The sequence below is a fragment of the Heliconius melpomene genome, chromosome 4 (assembly GCF_056956725.1).
Source record: "Heliconius melpomene rosina isolate 202511_hmr_F chromosome 4, ASM5695672v1, whole genome shotgun sequence".
NCBI classification, from domain to species: Eukaryota; Metazoa; Arthropoda; class Insecta; order Lepidoptera; family Nymphalidae; genus Heliconius; species Heliconius melpomene.
This window is the reverse complement of record NC_140392.1, coordinates 9,376,392-9,392,059: the sequence shown is the minus strand read 5'-3', so window position 1 is coordinate 9,392,059 and position 15,668 is coordinate 9,376,392. Positions and strand designations below refer to the sequence as shown.

The 15,668-nt window shown below is 31.6% G+C and overlaps 3 protein-coding genes across 4 annotated transcripts; 1 reads left to right on the top strand and 2 right to left on the bottom strand.

Annotated features, from left to right (window-relative positions):
* The first annotated feature begins 256 nt into the window (after positions 1-256).
* Positions 257-2,853, top strand: Daao2 (D-amino acid oxidase 2). Its single transcript, XM_085208434.1, has 8 exons — positions 257-451; positions 549-652; positions 908-1,111; positions 1,398-1,623; positions 1,725-1,786; positions 1,870-1,987; positions 2,096-2,204; positions 2,540-2,853. Exons 1-8 carry the CDS (start codon positions 368-370, stop codon positions 2,641-2,643), a joined length of 1,011 nt encoding a protein of 336 aa, XP_085064560.1. The 5' UTR covers positions 257-367; the 3' UTR covers positions 2,644-2,853.
* Positions 2,845-5,413, bottom strand: LOC146539681 (omega-amidase NIT2). Of its 2 annotated transcripts, none has more exons than XM_085208436.1 (6): positions 5,257-5,413; positions 4,830-4,976; positions 4,359-4,543; positions 3,955-4,123; positions 3,424-3,657; positions 2,845-3,072 (listed from the first exon to the last, which is right to left on the bottom strand). In XM_085208436.1, the coding sequence occupies exons 1-6, from the start codon at positions 5,267-5,269 to the stop codon at positions 2,984-2,986; spliced, it is 837 nt and encodes a 278-aa protein (XP_085064562.1). In that variant the 5' UTR covers positions 5,270-5,413; the 3' UTR covers positions 2,845-2,983. The 2 variants fall into 2 exon arrangements, with proteins under 2 accessions (XP_085064562.1, XP_085064561.1); XM_085208435.1 differs by having other exon boundaries at positions 5,156-5,378.
* A 1,878-nt stretch (positions 5,414-7,291) lies between these two features.
* On the bottom strand, positions 7,292-15,404 carry LOC146539680 (uncharacterized). Its single transcript, XM_085208244.1, has 13 exons — positions 15,079-15,404; positions 14,853-14,984; positions 13,551-13,874; positions 12,949-13,140; positions 12,403-12,540; positions 11,975-12,102; positions 11,202-11,276; positions 10,545-10,671; positions 9,942-10,084; positions 9,510-9,648; positions 9,213-9,332; positions 8,511-8,708; positions 7,292-8,186 (listed from the first exon to the last, which is right to left on the bottom strand). Exons 1-13 carry the CDS (start codon positions 15,187-15,189, stop codon positions 7,998-8,000), a joined length of 2,016 nt encoding a protein of 671 aa, XP_085064370.1. The 5' UTR covers positions 15,190-15,404; the 3' UTR covers positions 7,292-7,997.
* Positions 15,405-15,668: the final 264 nt, after the last annotated feature.

Here is a 15,668-nt window from a genome sequence, read left to right as displayed (position 1 = left end):
ATATGTAAAAAAAATATTGGTATAGTTCTCAGCAAATTGTGTAACATAACAAAAGTAGGATCAAAAATATTTGAAATAAAAATAACTAAGTATGTCTAAAGTAACACAATCGTAATTAATATTTTTAGTCTTATTTTTTATATGTAAGTTCATAATTATCACTCGTTACTTAATTACGAATATATTATGTTTCATTGAATTGTTGTTATATTTATATGTATCTTGTTTAATTTGTTTACATGACCTTTGGAATAATAATATGATATTACCGATAATAAGAAACAAAAGTTAATTGTACAGAATTTCACTTTCAAATCTCCTTCCTCTTTAAGGAAACATTATATTGCAAATTTTTAATTTATCCATAATGGTTAAAGTAGCTATATTAGGCGCCGGCATTAACGGTTTGAGTTGTGCTGTGAAAATAAAAGAAAATTATCCAAATATTGATGTAAGTTACTTAAGTAAATGTGTGCTAATTTTGAACCTTTATTTAAGTATATTCTTATGAAATCAAAGTGAGATCGTCAAATAAAATGTAATTTTAGGTTGCACTATTTTCTAATGAGTTCACACCAAACACAACTGGCGATGGGTGTGGTGGGTTGTGGTACCCATACCTCTGCGGTGATACACCTGAGCAGCTTTTATGGTTAGTGATGAATAAATAAAATTTAATAGAAGTGTCTATTAAATTTTATTTAGTTTTTTAAAATGGATACGTAAATCGACGTTTTAAAAGAAAAAACGTAACTTGAAACTATTTGTTGTATAATTTGAAAATATTTTTGTTACATCAAAATTATATATTATTCACTATTGATAAAATAAAATAAATATTTAAAAGAAAAAATACATCGTCGCTACGTCATAAATCCAGCACACATCGATTATTTACAAATTGCAGGAAATGGGGCGGTGAAACTTACAAATTCATACACAAACTATGGCTGGAAGGTGGACACGATGTAACTCTCATGCCTTTGTACGAGCTGTATAGTGATAAGCAAGATTTGCCCGTGCAGGACTGGGCGAGTGCTGTCTTTGGATATAGGATTTTGGATAAAAAGCATTTAGACTATTTAAGCAGCATTTCTTCTAATATTTATCAGTAAGTACCGTAATATTAAAAATTTTGTTATTGTTTTTCTATCTCTTCTAATGTAATCTTGGGCGTAAGAGTAAGTATAAACTTAACGTATAATTCTGCGCTTGTGCACACTTACCCAGCTTTATAAACTATCTTACTAATTGACATGATTTCTTTCCAATCTATAAATAACTTTCAATTTTATGGCGTAACAAAGTTTAAATGCGCACACTTGCCACACTTGATTTCAATTTAATAGGAATTCTTAAATAAATAATGCTTCTTAATAATTCTTTACTCTTTGCAGATCAGGACGAACGTTTACAACTTTTATAGTTTACCCGCCAACTATGTTAAGTCTTTTAAGCGAGCGATTTAAGAAAGCAAATGGAACAATTTTACATTATAAAATTAATTCTTTTAATGACACTCAATTGGATGAATACGACATAATTGTCAATTGCCTAGGACTTGGAGCAAGAGATGTTGTTCCTGATCAAAAACTTTTTCCAATTAGAGGTCAGATCTCACGAGTACGTATGTTGCCGGCTAGATAATATAATTATGTACATAAAGCATAAAAATATTTTCTTTGATTTTCGTATTTTTAGTGCACACTTAATTTTATTTCTAGTCTTCCGCGCCGTGGATAAATCATATTATATTCAATGATATTGGTAACTACATTCTACCCAAGTGAGTTACAATATTAATATTAACATAAACTATTAGGTAAATAAACAAGACCTAAGCCATATTAAATAATCCTCATATTGCAGTGTATACAATTGTATATTGGGAGGTACTCACCAAGAGAATGATTTTAACACAGCAATAGATGACAACGACACTGATTTCGTTATAAAGGGGTGCAAAGACATGGTTCCAGGAATCAAAGTATGTATAAATACTCACTGTCATTGATGGTCCTTCGAGCCAACTTCTCGCTAAATACTACAGTGCTTGTTAGTCGAGTTATATAGTGTAATTCTAATATCTTTATAGCACGCAAACATTTTGTCTCACTGGGTTGGATTGAGGCCAGCAAGAGAGACAATTAGATTAGATTCTGAAGAGAAAAATGGAAAATTATACATTCACAATTATGGACATGGTAAGTAGTATTTATTGTTATGATAATATATTTTAGTAATTAGTACAATTGCAAAAAATATCTTCTTTTGGCACCATAAATTTAACCTATATTCTGACTGGGTCTTATTAATAAAATTGTTAAATCGGAATTCCAGTTTTACAATTTGAATACGGAACCCTAAAAACTTAACTGCCACTATAATAAAACAGTTATTTTACAATTTAGTCAAACAAAATACTTTATATTGTACATAGTTATGTATATAGTTTATTTATTTATTATTCGATTAAAGCCGTTTTTAGATTAGCGTGAACAAACGCAGATGCAATAAAATTATTTGTTTTATATTTCAGGCGGTAGTGGTTTGACGTTGTTCTGGGGCTGTGCTTCGGATGTGCTCGATATCTTTGACAAACATATGGCCAAAAATAACCATAAACTAAAATCAAAGCTTTGAAATTGCGATGGCGATCTTTTCTTCGTTTGTAATATTTATATTATTTTCAATATATATTAAAATTTCTAAAAATAAAAATAATATATTAAAAAAAGAAGTAAGAATATTTTAAGCGGGTGGTTTTCGGACTTATTTTGCATATGGAGATTGCCCCATAGATATGGTACTCAATTTATTTGGGACAAAAAATAAAACAATATAAGAAATCAACTGTAAAATATATTATCTACAAAATATTATTTCTTAATAAAGTATATTTATTGCAATTTCCGAGTAAAAATCATATATCGATACGATTGTAATATAATATCGGTAACAATTATACAACTTCGGAATAATATCACTTCTTCTGAATCACATCGTAAATATCTGCTCTCTTTTGACTTCTTATCGGTATTTGGCTTCGAACCTCTTCCACTGTATTTAAATCTGTAACAATAACAAAATAAATAATAAAATACATCTGTAACAATAACAATACATTTATACGGATTTATTTAAAAAAACGCAATGGTGTTACAACATTTTAAATTTTAATTTGAAGGCATAATGGAAATTCATTAAAAAAAACAAGGTACGTATTTGAATCCAATGAGCAAAAACCTACCCAAAGTATTATTTGGGATCTGTTATATTTGGGCACTTGGCTTAAACGAGACACAACCCGCGCCTCCGCATGTCTAGTCTAAGCTGTCGCTCCAACAGTTACAATTAGTTTCATTAAAAAATTATATGATAAATTATCCGAGACTTTTATCCGTAAACAACCTAACTACTTACCAACATCCGCAACTAAAGTGCCTGATTCCTCACCGAGCTGCCCCACAACCTTGGCCCAGGGATCCACGACCATGGAGTGTCCCCAGGCCACGTAGCCTGCTCCAGGGTCTCTGGCAGGACTGACCAGCGCGAGCCATAGCTGCTCGTCGTTGGCTCTAGCTCGGGCCAGTAACTCCCAGTGTTTCGGACCAGTGGTCATGTTGAACGCTCCAGGGTATATTAAAAGGGAACATCCTGTGTAATAATACTAATTAGTATTTGAGTAAAGCATGTTGCACTGTTCAGAAATATTGAAGCTACAAAAATGTATGGAATTATTATCAATTATATCTCATGCAAAATAGCTGGTAATGTATGTCATAATTAAATTGTTAATTGGCCATTCATGACGCAGGGACACAAGCCTGTGACTATGAACAGGACAACACTAGATGCTAGGTTCTCTCTTTCTACCGTACTACACGCACTATACAGTGTGAAGCTAAAAAATCTACGAATACTTAAAAGATAATAATACATAAAAATACTAACCTTGTTTAGACATGAGATGCGCCATTTCAGGGAATCGTAAGTCGTAGCAAATACCAATGCCTATTTTAACGCCGCGATAGTCGAATGTTGTGATTTGGTCGCCGGCGCTCAGTACTTCCGACTCTTTAAATGTTATTTTGTTTGGAATGTCTATGTCGAAGAGGTGCATCTATAATTGGTAAAAATATATATATTTTTAGTTAGAATACTTTGTTTACGATATTTTGTATTTGTAAGACGCAATGGTAAAACAAATTGCGACATTTAGTTCTATCACTTAGTATGCAATCTATTGAACTCTGCCATTTATAGTAAGTAGGTAAAAATAAATTAGAACAATTTGAAATACTTTTTCCTTTACCACAAAGAAGACTAGCAAATATTAATATCAAAGTAGTAGCTACCTTTCTATACTGTGTCAATAACTTTCCACAGTCATCCCACACAGTGCAGGTATTGTATAATTTATCCCCACATCGTTCAGGCATGGTGCCACCCACCACACAGACACCTGCTTCAGCAGCAGCCTTGGATAGTGCCCTACTTGTTGCACCCGATGGCACTTCCTCTGCATATTCATTGAAATATTCTGGAATACAATTTATAAGATTTTTTAAAGGAAAAGAAAACAGCTTCACACTTCCTTCTTCATAGCAGGATAGACAAATACAATCAGATCCAACACTGATTTATTCTTTTAAAAAAAAATTACATTTACATTTATATTCCCCTTAAGTTAACATCAAATCCAGTATGATAGTTGCGTGACACTTACTGTGAAAGGCCCCACTTAATAGTAGTCTCAGTACAAATAATAAAACCTACAATCAATAAAAAGTTGTTTATAATATACGAGTCCTCAATCAATACTTTACTTGTTCCATAAGGAGAATTAAAACACTCAGGTAAGGCTACAAGATGAGCCCCTTTTTCCTTAGCTTTGTGTATCTCATTGACCGCTGCAGCCACATTCTTAGCTTTATCTGGCCCCACTGATAGCTGTACTAGTGCTATTTTTAAACCTAAAATATGATAATAAAAATATATTTATGCATAGCATGTAAATTAGCGAAAACATATAAAAAAGATTCATATTAGTTTTATTTAAATTAAGTCTATTAAAAATATTAATTACAAACGCATACATAAGCCAAAAGTTATATCTAGTATAACATCATCAAACAAATTCCAAATACTATACCCTTAAAATTATTAAGCTGTTTCTTAGTAAATCGCGGATGAACCGCATCTGTAGCACTTTCACACATTATAACAATAATAGCGTTAATTACATATGTTTACCTTTCTTTAACATACTTGAAACAGTATGATGCCTATTATTTTGGACACTTTAATAAATTAAATACTATAAAATAGACGAAATAACTCCTAAACTAAACAAGAATCCACAACTGATAGCGATAATGACACTTGACGTAATGTCAAATTAAATGATAACAGACGTTATACAAACAAAAACGAAGAGAACGTGATAACATGTTTAATTTAACTAATTCAATAAAACATTAATGGGAAAGTAGTATTTGCTTAACAAATATGGAATAGTAATACGCATCTAATAAACAATTTTATTATTACAAGCCGTACGTCATTTTAGTGATATAACGTTGAGTGGAAATCGAACCCACAACCTGTCGCGTTTACTCCAGAGTCACAGTCGTAAAAATTATACTCTATAGATATGCTTGTGCCCCTGCGCCACGACTGACGTCATTAGCTTTTACATATTCCTTTACAATTCTGTTAAATTACTTACTGCTCCAATTTGACACTATCTAGTACCTAAGTATGTGAGGCAAGGTTGAACATCGACATATTAGACCAGAGGAATATTATTAATTTTAATAAAGTATTTCTAGATTGATGATTGTTTGAGACTGAGCAGTAATTTATTCCATATGGTTTAATATCTCTTTACTTATATGTGTACCAAAATATAAAAAATATAATAAAAATTAGAAACACAAGTACTGGTTAAAAACGCATATTGAAGTATTTTTATTTCATTGGACCAGCAGAGAAATAATAAACTAAATAGTAGGTTAAAAACTAAGTATGATAAAAATAAAACAACTAAATAAATATAAGATTAAATATATTTATTATAAATACTCAGTACAATATGTACGCTTACACTATTCTAATTACAGTTATGTAAAAAACTTACAGAAAATAAAAGATAAATACTGATGAACGTTTTCGTCTTATAATTTAACTTATTGCAAATTACTTAGTTGTAAAATATAGATTAACATATACTTTATGGTTATTTATGTCTACAGTATATACACAGTGTTTTTGTCATTACCACTTTAAATGAAACCATAAATTTAATCCATACCTATATTATAAATTCGAAAGTAACTCTGTCTGTCTGTCTGTCTGTCTGTCTGTCTTTTCCGCAATCAGGGCCAAACCGCTAATTTAATTGTGATAAAATACTCATATAGAGATACTTGAGGGTCCCGGGATGAACATAGGATACTTTTTTTTTCTCATATTTGTAATATTTTCGTTATATACCAATATATTAAAATAATTAATTTGACAAGGAATTTATTCCGCCATGTTAATAACAATCGTCGCTACGCGTTGCTAAGCAACAGCTTGCAAGTTTGCTGATTTAAGAAAACGTCACCCACAGTGAGTTTGCTTAATGCATACATGGTGCGCGCCGATATAGATTTATACAAATCTCTTTATACAAATCATTAACAAAAATTAGATGATTTCTATAATTTGATATTCATCCTTATGAAAATAAATATAATAGTCACTTTTAGCATTTCATCTAGATGGAAATTATAATTTACTGTATAACATTCTAATAAATAATTAAGATGTGACTGATTCCAAATGACCTAGCCTTCGGGCGGCATAATATGAGTATGACCGACGCGAACGGGCGGATGACTATGATGATTTTGTAAATTTTTATAGATTTTCGAATTACTATTATTTTTTATGTAATTATTTGCTGCTTATAATTAATTTATCTCAGTTCGGTTATCTATACCGATGTTATACACTTAAAATATCGTAATTTTAATCATTTGAGATTTTATTTAATATTGTTAGCAAAAATTAATAATTATTTAATATAGAAAAATGTTTAGTACGCGCGCACAGCAAACTTTAGGTTTTTTTTTCTAATATTAAGAATTTCCTTTAGTTACTTTTACTTCTTTGGTTTCATTTCGGTTACTCAGATATTTTTTCTAATAATAAATCTCCACTTATAATTATTTTTTAACTTATTTTAATGATTTAGGCTTATATTTTCGCGGGCGTAGTCGCGTCCGGGCCCACTAGTTACTCTATAAAAGCCTAATACAATTAAAACAATAGAAATTTTGCCATAAATAAATAATAATGATTTTGTGAAAAAAGTAATTAATGAAATTATCATTGTAAAATAAAACGCCATTTGTTAAGAACGACGCACGCAGACATAAACCTATCACAGGGACACCGCCACACACGCCTCATTCCGAAATCGAGTCGTAGTAGTTCAAAGTTGTTTAACCTTTAGTAGTATTTTCGTAGTAGTAAGTGTTTACGTTATTGGTATCTATTCGAAACTGCGTCACACGTAATACAGTATGGATAAATATCGTTAAATAAAAAAAATCCAACGTCTAAACTGTTGACGTATTTTAATTATTTTTTTAGGTATGGGTTCGAAATAATTTTGCCTAAATGCTTCTCCCGTAAAAGGAGCGCAGACGCTTCCAAGCTGTAAAATTTAACTAAATAAAAATATAGAGATAGTGGCCGAGGCGTCGTAAGTGTTTAAGACTGCGCTACGAATATATTTAAACTAAATCATAATATATAACTATAAATAAAGCAAAATGACAAAATTAACAATGATATTTCATCAACAAAATTGTAGTTATATTTTGTGCCATATGTGACTGACTTTGACCAAAAAATGGTACTCAAATGGTACAGCCTAAGAACCATAAAAAACGAAACATAAAAATAAATATAGGTACATATTCTAATTATACCATAAAGTATTAATACATAAACTGTTGCCCGTTGAGATCTTTATGCGTCTGCGCCTTCCGTTTCTCCAGCCTCGACTTGCTTATGTAAGGGGACGGTTGTTTCAAATGCACAGTTCTAACGTGTAGTTTCCTACTGTTGGATTGCGCGAACGCCTTGCCGCATACTTCACACGCGTAAGGTTTAACGCCGGTGTGGCTCTGAAAAAAATATTTAAGTCTTAATTTTAACATTGAAAGAAAGATATGAGTTAATGATGAGTAATGTCAATAATGAGTTTTATTTAATAATATAAAATAACAACGTCGATTTTTAAATAGTTAAATGTTACTAGAAAATACACTTATTTGTATCACTGTGTTTGTAAATGATTGTGTTTCTGTGTTATATGCCCGCGTATATAGGTATGCGTGTTTGTGCAAGATCGTGTCGTCGGTTGTGTAACACACATTTTTGAGTGTGTACTTGTGTGTTTATGTATTGATTAGGTGTATATTTCAATATGTATATGTGTGCGCACTCACTCTGAAGTGCCTGTTGAGTGCGCCCTTGCACTTGAAGGCCTTGGCGCAGAGCGAGCAGGGGTACGGACGGCGCTCCGAGTGCGTGCGCTCGTGCATCTGCAGGTTGGTGCGGTTGTGGAAGGCCTTGGGGCACTGCGCACACGCATACGCGCGCTCCGGGAAGTGTGTGCGCTTGTGGTACACCAAGAACGCGTTGCCCTGAACATATAAGATAATTCAATTTATTTGTATGTATCATATCGTGTCTAGTGTTTCTTCTTTTTATTCGTCTACTTGGTATTAGTCCAGGTTTTGTTGCCAGCGTCTGCCATCCGATTCAACCTATTCTACTCTACATGGTTTTCAACGTCCGATAGAGACGTCAGACATTTGATGAATTATTTATGTATTACTATAAAAATATATTAGCAATTTGCACTCTTTTTGCGCCAAATTTCATAGTTGTCCATCCGCTCAATTCAAGCCAGGGCGAGGGCGAGCGGGTCATGTATGAGGTAGATGACGGAGACATCTATTTTTGTTGCCTTTAAAAAATATTGATGAGAATAAGAAATTTCGAGTTTTATATAAATTAATGGAAAATAAACAAATATTTATACATCAAAATAGGTCTCACAAAAATTTAAAAAATCCTTTTGCATGTTATTTAATTTTTTTTATTACGAATAAATAAAAAAAATTAAATAGCATATAAAAACTCACTCTAAATCCTTTCCCGCATATATCACATATGTGGTTCTTCGGTAACGGATAACTCTTATCAGGATGGACTCTTCTAAAGTGATTCCAGTACTCGCGTGCGTTTGGAATTTCTTCTGAACACTAAAACATTTAAATAAGTAGGTATTAAGTCAAATTCTTTTTCTATTTTTACCCCACTATGACGAAGCCCAAAGGGACATGTCCGTTAATTATCAGCCATAATAATATTAATGATAATTTATCAGCCAGCCAAAAAATCAACCAAACCAGTAGCCGTAAACTAGTAGTATAACTTACATGTTCACAATTAGTAGGAAAATTACAAGTGGGTTTCTTCCCATAATTTTTGGGTCTTTTCTTAGCGTGGGCTCGCCTATGGTGCAATCGTAGGGATTCCGCGTCGGGAAACTTTTCACCGCATACACGACAACCGTTACTGAAATGTTTATTAAAGTAACTGAATATCTATATCTATATAGAAATAATTTATAGTTTAGAGGGTGAATTTTCAACCCTATTTCACCCCTTCAGAGTTAAATAATTTCAAAATCCCTTCTTACTGGATCTCCAGGTTACGAAAATAAACATCTGTTCAAATTTCACGTTTCTACCATCAGCAGTTGCGGCTGAGTGTGCGTCTTACCTCAGTCAGTGGGAACATCTCCTTTTATATATATAGATATAGAATATAGATTAGAATAGATTTATCTTTTACACACTTATACATACTTGAAGTCAGTATTGTCAGTATGTTTGACTGACATCACCATGTGCCTCTTGTACGCTTCCACTGACACAAACTTGACATCACATTGTGCACAATATGGCGATTCTTTGTCATCTTCTTTAATGTCTTCTATTTCTGTTTTATTCTAAAATAGGCAATATGTTGTAAAAAAAAAGATTTATTAGGGTTTTTTGAGAAACTTAAGAGAATTGATTAAATTATAGTTTCGATTTTCACTCGAGAAATACGACAAAGCGCGACGTTCAGTTCTGCCACTCAATAAACAATGCCTCCAGAATTCGACGGAAAGTAGGAAACGAAAATTACTTTATGCACTAGGTTCCCAGGTTCTGTCTACCTACCCTGCTATGTGCGGGTTACAATGTAGAGCTAAAAAATATACGGACGTCATTGTTGCAGAACTACTTTTACAAAAGTGGAAGTAGAAAATAGTTATGCAACAATGATGACTTCAACTTTTACAAAAGTGGAAGTTTCGTTTCAAGGATGTTTTTTAAATCATTTACTACAGACACATTGTATTAGTTAGCTAAAAAACTGCCTTGCCTACAACTTTTATAATTAGTAATATTTCATATATCTACCTCCTTATGCATCATACTCTTGTGCATACTGAGGCCCAGTTTGCTCACAAAAGAGTACCCACATACATCGCAGATGAACTCCGACGGGTGTTTGATGCGAACGTGACTCAAGTAAGATGTCCATTTTCTGGAAAATTATTAAATAACACTGTTGAATTCCATGTATGGCAGTTAGCGACCCGCATATAATAATAATAATATATTATTTTTGTTTTGTGTGATTTTACGTCTACACATGTGATCTGACGTCCACATATGTGGTCTCACGTCCATACATGGGATGTCACATCCACACATGTCATCGCAAATCCACACATGTGACTTCACGTCCACACATGTGATCTGACATCTACACATGGGACGTCAGATCCACACATGTGGCGCACAGTAAGAAAGGGTCTGATTATACTACTGCTCCGCATTGCTAAGTTTGTTTTTGCATTGATAGTCTATTTAATGAGGGCTTTAGGCTATATTTTATCACGTTAATGCTTATCTCACTTACTTAGAATGTATCATTCATTATACATAACTATTTATTATAAATTTACATTAAACCATGGGAGTCTAACTATTTAATTAGTTTTCAGATACTTTCTTATGACGTGAGACTTTCTTTCTTAAGATATATTACTTTAAAAATATGTAATTACTTACGTTAAAATTTCATCGCAATGCTGACATTTGTAGGTAACGCCCTTATGCCAACGCTGGTGTTGTTTTGCTTGAGTACTGAAAATATATCAAAATTTAAATATATGGAATAATTATTCAAATTTTACTTGTTCTATATATTTAGAAAAAGGTCATCGTGGCACAGTGAGATAATAAATATAACTGTTGAGGGTTCAATTCCTATTTCAGAGGGGATTATTTTTTTCTCCTTGCTTTGGTCACAAGTTAAATTGTAACATTTAGTTCTATCATCTTATTAATTGCTTGATAAATACCACTGTGATAAGCAAAGAATGATAATTTTAACGAAATTGTATCAATTAATTTTAACAAACTATTATTAGACAATTTTATGAAAAAATGGAAATTAAAATTTTCTGCATTACGTGTCGAGAGGAGATTTTTTTCGACTCGCTCTTTGCGGCGTTGTACCTTAGCAACCTAGTGTCAGGGCACTTCGTTCTTCGCTTTCCGCCTGAATTCAAATTCAATGCCATCCTCAAAACCCGGAAGTAAACGTAGAATATAAATTAGCAGAGTACATAATCAATTTTTTTTTCAGCTTTACGCAGTATTCCAGTGTTAAGACACTTCGTTCTCCATTTTCCGCCGAATTATGGAGGCATTGCGTGTTAAGTGGCGGAACTTGCCGCGCTTTTGGCTCGATACCAGAGTGAAGAAACGAAAATATTAATTTAAGTATATATTTCCTTTCCTCGAGTGGAGATCGAAAAAAGAGAAAATAGAAAACTTACGCCGTTTTAGAAACATAAGGACAAGCTTTACAGGCGAATTTCTTTTCATGGTTAGACGCGTGTTTTTGTAGAATCCTTTTTGTTTTAAAACGAAATTTACATATAGGACATTCGACGTCGCCTGCTTTCTGAAATTAGAACTTAATATTTAATGTCCGACCGAAACAAGGTTTTCAGCTGCAACCGAAACTTTTTCAAATATAGTATAATTAAAGACAAAATGAAACAGTTCATACACCGCTATCGATATATCATTATTGATATTATATAGAAATATATGTACATGAATATATATGTAATTGGGTTGAATGTTTGTGACTTTTTTGTCCTATATATATAACAATTTTTTATTGTTAGTATTTTTGTTTTCATTTAGGTAAATAATAAATTTGTTCGCTTAATTTTTGTCATTCTTATAAATAACTTACAGGATCATGTTTACTGACGTGATGGTCCCAAGCCCGGTTGTCTATGAACCCTTTGAAACATATATTACATTGGTATATCGCGTTTATATAATTTGAGGATTCTTTCCTTTGTAATATTTCTTCTTTTTGTTGTTTTTCCTTGAATAAAGAATAAAAAAATATATGTATTGTTAGTGTACTCGTACAAAAGAAAGTAGAAGTAGGTGAAAAAGACTGTAAAACAGTGGAACTGGAATTGCGTCAAACAGGGGCAGTTGCTATTATATTGTTATTGAGTGCTACATATCACTTATTGCAATAACATAGAATGTCTTTCCAAATAATTTAGAAACATAGACGATATGTGTTTTTGTCGTGATTTTTAAAAAAACGTTATGTGTTTCCGATTTCTAACACTATACTAATTACTAAAATTAGGAAACTGAAGAATTTGTTTAGTTGAACGCAATTGTTTAACTCCTAGGGGACTATAATACTGATTCAAAATTCTATAGCTAAATTCAGAACAGCCACTTTACGTCAACCATACTATATTAAAATACTTACCGTTAAAGTAATAATAGTACAATAACTCTCAATATCTATATCATCATTGGGCACTCCCCCGGTGTTGTTGGTGCGACGTCGTTTCGACACTTCTGTCGCTTCGATACTCTTGGTTCTTATCTTTCTTGGTCTGCCGCGTGTGCGTTTTGTTACAGTTTTAGTGCCTTCTGCAGTTTCAGTGGGTTGGGAAGACTGTTAAATGTAAAATGTAAAGTTTTTTTCACCCCATATCCAGTGTATAGCAGAATATTCTTTGTGTTATTCTGATAAGCTATATAAATGTAAAGTTTCATCAAATACCGTTCAGTAGTTTTTGGGTGAAAGTGGAACAAACATCCATTCTCACAAACTTTTACATTTATTACATAATATAATAAAATGAAATATAAAAAAATAAAATAGTTACTTTATTTACGAATAAAAAAGTAAACCAATAAAGACTAATCAATTTTTAAAGAATAACCAATGAAGCCATTGTGCCATAGTAGAACAATATATAACTGTATATTCCATGGTTCTGGGTTCCATTACCACTTGACACTTTAAAGCATCATTTCATATTTTTCTTACATTTAAAATTTAAAACCAAATTTTTAACTCACTTTATGAGCATCATTACATTCAATTTCGACTTTTACTTTCTTATTTCTACCTCTCTTCTTCTCCTGGTGTAAAGACAGAGGTTCATCATCACTGGAAGCTACAGAGACATCATCATTACGTAATTCGTCTTTTATAATATCAATATCATCAAAGAATACATCATTATTCATATCATCATCATAAGGTTCTTCTTTTAATAACTCAATTTCAATTTCTTCATTAGTTTCATCAACTATATTTACAGATGGCAATATGATACAACTTAAATTGGATGAAAGTTGTATATTCTCTTTATTTATTTGTCCTATAACACTGGTGTTTATCTGAAAAAGTGGAATTATTATTATTTTTAGCTTCATTGTGTATTGCACACTTAGTAGGCAGAAGGAATATTGTGTTAAGACACTTATTTCCTATTCAACCCCCAAATGCTGTGTGGAGAAACGCAGCCTTATTGCCACTTTATTAACAGAAAAAGAAAATATTTCGTTCTCCAAACTGTAATCTGTGCCAATGCTCCATGAATAATTTATAAATTCATAGATTCAATTATTTGAAGCAGTATTACAAATAATAATAGTTTGCTATAAGGTCTTAGTTTGTCTAAAGCTATCATTAGTTCGTTGAGCATACTTTGAAGGAAGCACTAGTGGAGGTGAGCATTAGTGTGTTTAAAAGGTTAAATGTACCCTGTACATTGTGTTTTAAGTCCCAGACTGTGCTCAGAGCTCCTTCCTGTGTGACGACATGTTCATACACCCGCAACATGAATCCATAGAATGCTAAGTAGTTTCAACAATTTCACAAATTTTTATGTATTAAATCTGAATACTACAAAGATATTTAATAATATTTCTTGTTTTACTTTAGTATTACAGAATAAGTCCAATATATTACCTAAATTCATAAAAAAATAGATTTCTATTTTTTTGTTGTTTTATTTTTTTAACCGACTTCTGTAAGAAAAGGAGGTTATCAATTCGACTGTATATTTTTTTTTTTTTTTTTTTATGTTTGTTACCTCATAACTTTTGACTGGGTGAACCGATTTTGAAAATTTTTTTTTTGTTTGAAAGGTGACGCTTCCCGAATGGTCCCATTTTTTTTTGGTCCATGTTTGACAATGGTATCTATGAGAAAATCACATAAGTCTTAAATTTGCATTAGTCAAACTTCAAAATTATAAAATCTTTGTATTATTATTTTTCACTTTTTAGTTCGTTGTTAGAAGTCGGTTTTTGTTTTTGTTAAAAATTAATTTTTAGTTATGTCTAAAAAATATGAAGAATGTTTTTTCTTACTTTTCCATATGAAAGAAGCGAATCGCATAATGCACTGTGTCCTTTAAGACATTTCTCTCTAAAATAATAAATTTTCCTCAGTTGCCCAGCACATTCATAGCAAACAAATATCGGCAAATCAGCCATTTTACTCTAAAACAAAAAATATATATAAAGTAATTTTAAAATTAAAATCAAATGAATGAATGAAGAAATGTAAAGAATGATTTTGAATTTTAATATTTACATAATTTCCGACTAAAATCTCATAGCACACAGCTAAGGGATAAATAAGCAAATTATGCATTTTAACATCCGTCGCAAGGCATATTCTGCACACTTTATATTTATCTTCCATGATTATTATATAAAATACTCTTATTAACTTTACTTGATTTTAAATAAAGTCATAATTCGCGGTTTATAAACTGTTATGTTTTGGCGATAGAGCTATAAAATAATAGAACTTCTACACATTAGTTGCACTTCAAATAATCATTACAAACACATCAAAAGTTATGAAATTTATATTTTACTGTGTTAACAAAATAAAATAATATTAGTTTAATATTGAAAAATAAAGACAAAATAGTAGTAAGACATATTTTCGGTTTCGGTATAACAAGAATGTCTACAAATACACAAGACGCCAACAAGCTGCCATTATCATATTTGAGTGTTGGCATTAGTAAGGTAATGTTTTATTCGATTAAATAATATTATTAAAATAAGAAACAATTGTAGAAATACTGTATTTTCACAATTTATATCGTATGCTTTTATTTTTTTAATTATTGCTAAACTAGTATTTTTTTCCTACATACGGAACTGCGCTTT

Coding starts and splice junctions, on each gene's coding strand:
- LOC146539681 (XM_085208435.1), bottom strand. CDS start 5,222: ATGTGTGAAAGTGCTACAGATGCGGTTCATCCGCGATTTACTAAGAAA. Junction 4,544..4,829: donor TAATTCTCCTTATGGAACAA/GTAAAGTATTGA, acceptor ATTGTATTCCAG/AATATTTCAATGAATATGCA. Junction 4,124..4,358: donor TATTGACACAGTATAGAAAG/GTAGCTACTACT, acceptor TACCAATTATAG/ATGCACCTCTTCGACATAGA.
- Daao2 (XM_085208434.1), top strand. CDS start 368: ATGGTTAAAGTAGCTATATTAGGCGCCGGCATTAACGGTTTGAGTTGT. Junction 1,112..1,397: donor ATTTCTTCTAATATTTATCA/GTAAGTACCGTA, acceptor TACTCTTTGCAG/ATCAGGACGAACGTTTACAA. Junction 1,624..1,724: donor TTAGAGGTCAGATCTCACGA/GTACGTATGTTG, acceptor TTTTATTTCTAG/TCTTCCGCGCCGTGGATAAA.
- LOC146539680 (XM_085208244.1), bottom strand. CDS start 15,189: ATGGAAGATAAATATAAAGTGTGCAGAATATGCCTTGCGACGGATGTT. Junction 13,875..14,852: donor CGCTTCTTTCATATGGAAAA/GTAAGAAAAAAC, acceptor CCACTTTTTCAG/ATAAACACCAGTGTTATAGG. Junction 10,085..10,544: donor AGAGTATGATGCATAAGGAG/GTAGATATATGA, acceptor TGCCTATTTTAG/AATAAAACAGAAATAGAAGA.